The sequence below is a fragment of the Myotis lucifugus genome, unplaced genomic scaffold (genome assembly GCF_000147115.1).
Source record: "Myotis lucifugus unplaced genomic scaffold, Myoluc2.0 scaffold_1079, whole genome shotgun sequence".
Taxonomy (NCBI): Eukaryota; Metazoa; Chordata; class Mammalia; order Chiroptera; family Vespertilionidae; genus Myotis; species Myotis lucifugus.
This window is the reverse complement of record NW_005872127.1, coordinates 25,471-31,430: the sequence shown is the minus strand read 5'-3', so window position 1 is coordinate 31,430 and position 5,960 is coordinate 25,471. Positions and strand designations below refer to the sequence as shown.

Below are 5,960 nucleotides of genomic sequence, written 5' to 3'. Positions count from 1 at the left end.
GAGCCTAGTTACCCGCTCAGGACTGGAAGCCTAGGTCCCGCTCAGTGCTGCGAGCCTAGTTACTGCTCAGGCTGGGAGCCTAGTTACCGCTCAGGCCCGGGAGCCTAGTTACCGCTCAGGCCGGGGAGCCTAGTTACCGCTCAGGCTGGGAGCCTAGTTACCGCTCAGGCCGGGAGCCTAGTTACCGCTCAGGCTGGGAGCCTAGTTACCGCTCAGGCTGGGAGCCTAGTTACCGCTCAGGCTGGGAGCCTAGTTACCGCTCAGACTGGGAGCCTAGTTACCGCTCAGGCTGGGAGCCTAGTTACCGCTCAGGCCGGGAGCCTAGTTACCGCTCAGGCCGGGAGCCTAGTTACCGCTCAGACTGGGAGCCTAGTTACCGCTCAGGCTGGGAGCCTAGTTACCGCTCAGACTGGGAGCCTAGTTACCGCTCAGGCCGGGAGCCTAGTTACCGCTCAGGCTGGGAGCCTAGTTACCGCTCAGACTGGGAGCCTAGTTACCGCTCAGGCTGGGAGCCTAGTTACCGCTCAGGCTGGGAGCCTAGTTACCGCTCAGACTGGGAGCCTAGTTACCGCTCAGACTGGGAGCCTAGTTACCGCTCAGACCGGGCGAAGGACAGGCCCCTGACGCACGGTGCCGGATCAGGTTCTCCCAGGATTTTGCATTTGAAACAGAGACAGTGAGTCCCTGCTTGTGGCTGGACTTGCAATGAACTCGAGAGCCAAAGGAAGGGCGTAAATTCCCATGCAGGTCAGGAGCTGAGCAAAGGAGTCTGCGGAGCGGGAGAGAAGAATGAAGCGGAAGAGGACGGTGCAGGGTGTGGGGGCTGCCTTCCGGGGCTGCTCACAGCTCTCCTGCCGCAGGACTGTGCTCCTGTCTGCGCAGAGACTCCAGAACCCAGAGCACATTGATTCTTCGTTCTTGTTTTTTTTTAGATATGTTTTTATTGATGTCAGAGAGGAAGGGAGCGGGAGAGAGAGAGAAACATCAATGATGAGAGAGAATCACTGATCGGCTGCCTCCTGCACGCCCCACCCTGGGGATGGAGCCCGAAACCTGGGCATGTGCCCCGACCAGGAATCCAACCCTGACCTCCTGGTTCATAGGTGGATACTCAACCCCTGAGCCACGCTGGCCGGGCACATCTTCTTTGTTTTGTTGTTGCCGATAATGCTTTATTGTTTGCGTGTGTGTTTGCTTAGCAGCGGTTCTCAACCTGTGGGTCGGAACCCCTTTGGGGGTCAACGACTTTTTCACAGGGGTCACCTAAGGCCATCTTGCATATCAGATATTTACATTATGATTCATCACAGTAGCAACATCACAGTTATGAAGTAGCTACGAAAATAATTTTGTGGTTGGGGGGGTCACAACATGAGGAACTGTATTAAAGGGCCAGAAGGTTGAGAACCACTGTCTTAAAGGAATTCATGTTCGTTTCCCTTAGAACCTGAGAGCACAAGGACCAAAGAATTCTAACAGAATAACCAAGAGTTATTTTAATTTTGTAGTAATGTTAATATTATCTGTATAAATTATATGGTTGTTTAAAAAAAGTTTACTAGTTAATAATAGTCTTCAGCTATAGCTTTTGGTTAGAGAGGAGCTTTTACTCACTTTATTCCTTTTTTAAAGATAGCCATCATATATGCTCACTGGTACTGAAGCAGTGGGCTGAAGTGAGGAGAGCTCCTTGCCTTGCAAGAATATAGTAATTTTGAGTAATGAGAGGCAGGTACCTTCATCCAGAGTATCTGAGTGGTCCCATTCAAAAGGTTAGAAAATGGCCCTGGCCGGTTTGGCTCAGTGGATAGAGCATCAGCCTGCGGACCAAAGGGTCCTGGGTTTGAATCCAGTCAAGGGCACGTACCTTGGTTGCAGGCTTCTCCCCAGCCCGGGGCCTGGTCAGAGCTCATGCAGGAGGCAACCAATGGATGTGTTTCTCTCACATCAATGTTTCTCTCTGTCTTTCCCTCTCTCTTCTACTCTCCCTAAAAATCAATGGGAAAATATCCTCAGATGAGGATTAACAACAAAAGAAAGAAAATGTCTAAATTCTTTCCAGCTCTAGTGAGGTTTAGGCACTATATCTAATTCAGTAAGATTGTCTTTTCTATCTATTAATAGAACCTAGATTTAAAAGATTCAGGTTTTAAAATAGGGAACGTCACCATTCCCTCCTCCCCCACGTATGCGCTGTGGGTTTTTTCTGTTCTTTGTCCGGTCAGGGCAACCGGAACCACATTTTCAGTCCAGAAATCTGGTGGCCTCGGGCTTGATTTCTAACACATTAACGTCCCTCTTCTATTGACTTACGTCCCATTGACCCACAATCACTTCTTATAAGAACCACTTAACTCACATGTGAAAGGGTTTTGAAACGATTAAAAGCCACCAAATGGAAGATAAGCACATTAAAATGTCCAGAATTTCTAACATCATTCAACTTTATGCTTTATTAGTGAAAACCCATTAAAATCCAATTTTTCACCTTTTCAGGAAGTAATGCCAGTTAATGTATTTAGTATTAATCTTTTCACTTATAACCTCCTTGCCTTTCTCTGCTCGTCCCTTCCTTGTCTTTCCCAGGACTTTAATCTCACTCATCTCTCAAGTATCATGTCAGTAATGAGGTCATTACATTTTTCTATTAAAATTCATACTTTGGTCTTAGTTGTGGCCTAATTTAAACACTGACATTATGGACTCATGCTAATTAGCCCGGATGGCCAAATCCCCCACCAATTAAGCAAATGTAGACATTTCAGGTTATTTCTGTTACATTAAGAGAAAACTATGGTGAAAGTGACCTAAAGTCATTAGCCCCAAGACATCATAATAAAATTATGTCTTCTAATTATGGTATCGTGAATGCAACCATGTTTCATCCCTTTGCACTCTGAATTTAGACCTTTCTATCATAATCGCCATGGATTCTTTATATTCGTTCTACTCTAACGGTAAGTTTGGCCTCTGTGAGGAAAAATGTTCTTTGTACAATGATGAGTTGGTTTAATTTTAAAAGTTTTGCCTTAGGTGGGGGCTGGGAGGAGGGGGGTGAATGGAGAAGGGGAATGGGAGATATCTGTAATAGTATCAACAATAAAAAATACAGCTTGGCCAGTGTGCTCAGTGATTGAGCTTCGACCTATGAACCAGAAGGTCACTGTTGGATTCCCGGTCAGGACACATGCCCGGGTTGCAGGCTCGATCCCCAGTGGGGGGCATGCAGGAGGCAGCTGATGAATGACTCTCTCTCATCATTGATGTTTTTATCTCTCCCTCTCCCTTTTCTCTGAAATCAATAAAAATATATTTTAAAAATTCTCTATTGGTCGCAGGAGCCCGTTACCCATTGGAATGATGCGATGGCTGGGTTCCCAGGCCAGAGTTAGATGTGGTTCTAACGGTGTTGATCTCAGTTCTGGTTTGGGAGCAGGAGAGGGAGGAGGGGCGGGAGGTGGAGGCAGGGACAGCGACAGAAGGAGGCAAAGAAGAGACGGGAAGGTCAAGAAGGGCTGGGCGAGGAGACCTTCCCCGGGGTCCCGGCAAACTTGGAGGTAGTGCAGTTGGTTTGCGCCCTGATATTCACTTCTGTCCCCCTCAAAACCCTGGTGCCCTCCCTCATTTGGGCCCTAAGTTCCCACCCTACCCCGCCTCCCCCACCGAATACACTCACGAAACTCCCCTTTCTCAATGTGTCCTCTTAGCAAGGTGTTTGGAAATGACCTCATCAGTGCGAGAGAACCTCGTTGTTCTGCGGAGCTGACAGCCCTGAAACCTCTGAAACCCATCACTGACTTAGGAGCAGGTCCAGGCCACAGACCAGCGGGGAGCAGTCATGGCGGCTCTGAGGGAGACGGGCTCCGGGCTCGGCCCCCACGCCGCCCCAGGAGGGTCCCCGGCGCCCTGCAGCCCTCTTTCTGTCTAACAGGACTCCACGCCCCCCGGGGTCGCAGGGGCCGCCGCCAGCTGGCCCTCAACACATGTTCTGGGCTGAACCCAGGTGGCTTTTGGTTTCCTTTTATTTGGTTTTTCCAAACAGCCCTGGTTGGGCAGGGGCCGGCAGAGGGGCTGGTACTGGTGCTGGTACGAGTGGCCCTGCTGTGAGGGGCTGGGAGAGGGAAGCTGCTAGTGCAGATGCCCAGGAACTGGCTCCCGTCCCTTCTTCAAACGACCACAGTGGCCCGAGTCCCGGGGGGACCAGTGACTCGTTAGTAAACGAATGTGACCACACGGCTCTAGTTGCTCACGCTCGGGGAGGCGCCAAAGCCAGACAAGGAGGGGAAGGTGCCCGCGCTGTAGGCCTTCAGGCTCGACCCCCTGTTGAAGAGGCCCGTGTCCAGGAGGGCGATGTCCGAACGGGACGGGCCCGCCGGCCGCTCCGGGGGCTGCTCTCGGGGCTCCCGGAGCAGGAGGAGGCTGTGCGGGGCCTTGGGGCGCCAGGCCTGGGCGGGGACGGTGACGCGGAGCAGCTCCAGGCCGCAGAGGGCCAGGGACCGGGCGGGGAGGGTGTGCTCGCTGCACAGCGAGAGCCTCAGGTCCCGCGTGAAGTTCAGCAGGAGGCCCAGGGCGGCGGAGCACGTGAACCAGACGGTCAGGCGGCCACTAGGGGCCAGGGGCCGGGCACCGTCGTCGCAGCGCACAGCAGGCTGGCCAGGCTGTAGTCACAGTAACATCCCGGATGTCGCTGGGGCAGCGGCAACTCCGCACGGCGTTGTCCTGGGCGAGGATCAGGGTGCTGCTGAGCTGGCCTCCTGCAAGGTGGCCAAGGGCAAGGACGCCCAGCACGACCAGGAGGAGGCTGTGCCCGGGGGCTGGGGCCATGCTGTCCCCGCGGGGCCGGCGCGCTCGGGTTCCCTGCATCCGCCAGGTCACGGGACTCACCTGAAAGAGGGGTGCAGCTCGGTTACTCTCCTCAAAGGGAGCCCCTGCCAACGCGGTCGCCCTGCTCCCTCTAACCAAGGCAGGTGGTGCCGGGGCCACGGGCAGGATGCTCACTCCCGGGCGCCTCCCAACAGGCAGCGGCCAGCGCGGAACTCTGCTCATCGGAGGCATCAACTCCCAGGCGTGCCGTCCGCTGACAGGGAGACCGACACCCCCACAAGGGAGGGGGACTCGAGGAGGAGACCTGGGCCCCGGCGTGGTGGGGACCTGGGCGATTTCAGTGTGCACGTCCCCCAACATCCAGCCGCTGGTGCTGAGGGCCTGTCGGCCCCCGAAACACGCACATCTGCTCCGCCGGCCACACCTGGTTCCTGACCCATCGATGGTGCGTTCCCATTGGATCCAGCCGCCCAGCTACCCGTGGACCCACAGCGCGGCCGCCAGCGGAGCGGCCAGTTAACGGGAAACTTTAATTTCCAACCGGACAACATGCCCCGTCCCACTAACCTGCAGACAGGCCATTCACACGTCTCCTGGCTCCCGGACAGCGTATTCCAGTGGATTCTAACGGCGCTGAGAGACAAGGACAAGACCAGTCACACCGTTCATCCCAGTGATCGCCACTCACCCACTCCTTTCCTGGAGCAAATCTATGAACTGAGGTCACCACGTCAGTCACTGCAGGGCCCCAGAGCTCAGCACCCACAGGCACTGCCCAGTGTCCAGATAAGGCAGGAATGCGGGCGGGGTTACCCGGCAGCCCCGGGGGCCCAGCTCGGGACATGCCCCAGCGCCTGGCACTGATTGGAATCAGATACACATCATGAAACTGGGCCCCAGAATTCAGTTTTGCTAAAATAATGACATTTCCCCTGAGTTAGCTGATGACTGAAGAGAGAGGCTCAACAACACAATACAATTTGTCTATATTCGCAAGGCCTCATGGGTCCGGTGAGAAACGGGGGTGAGACCTCTGACCAGGAGAGTCCGGAGCTAGGACTGGGCCCTGCAGGGAGGGACATGGAAGGGTCCGTCTGGGGGGTCCACACATGTCCACAGAGGCTGGAGACAGGAGG

At 54.3% G+C, this 5,960-nt stretch overlaps 1 protein-coding gene across 1 annotated transcript; it reads right to left on the bottom strand.

Annotated features, from left to right (window-relative positions):
- Window positions 1–4,238: 4,238 nt before the first annotated feature.
- On the bottom strand, window positions 4,239–4,824 carry CUNH21orf62 (chromosome unknown C21orf62 homolog). The gene is given in 3 exon segments (XM_023747972.1): window positions 4,239–4,622; window positions 4,625–4,672; window positions 4,675–4,824. Coding segments are annotated over 3 exon segments (582 nt in total).
- Between the last annotated feature and the right edge of the window lie 1,136 nt (window positions 4,825–5,960).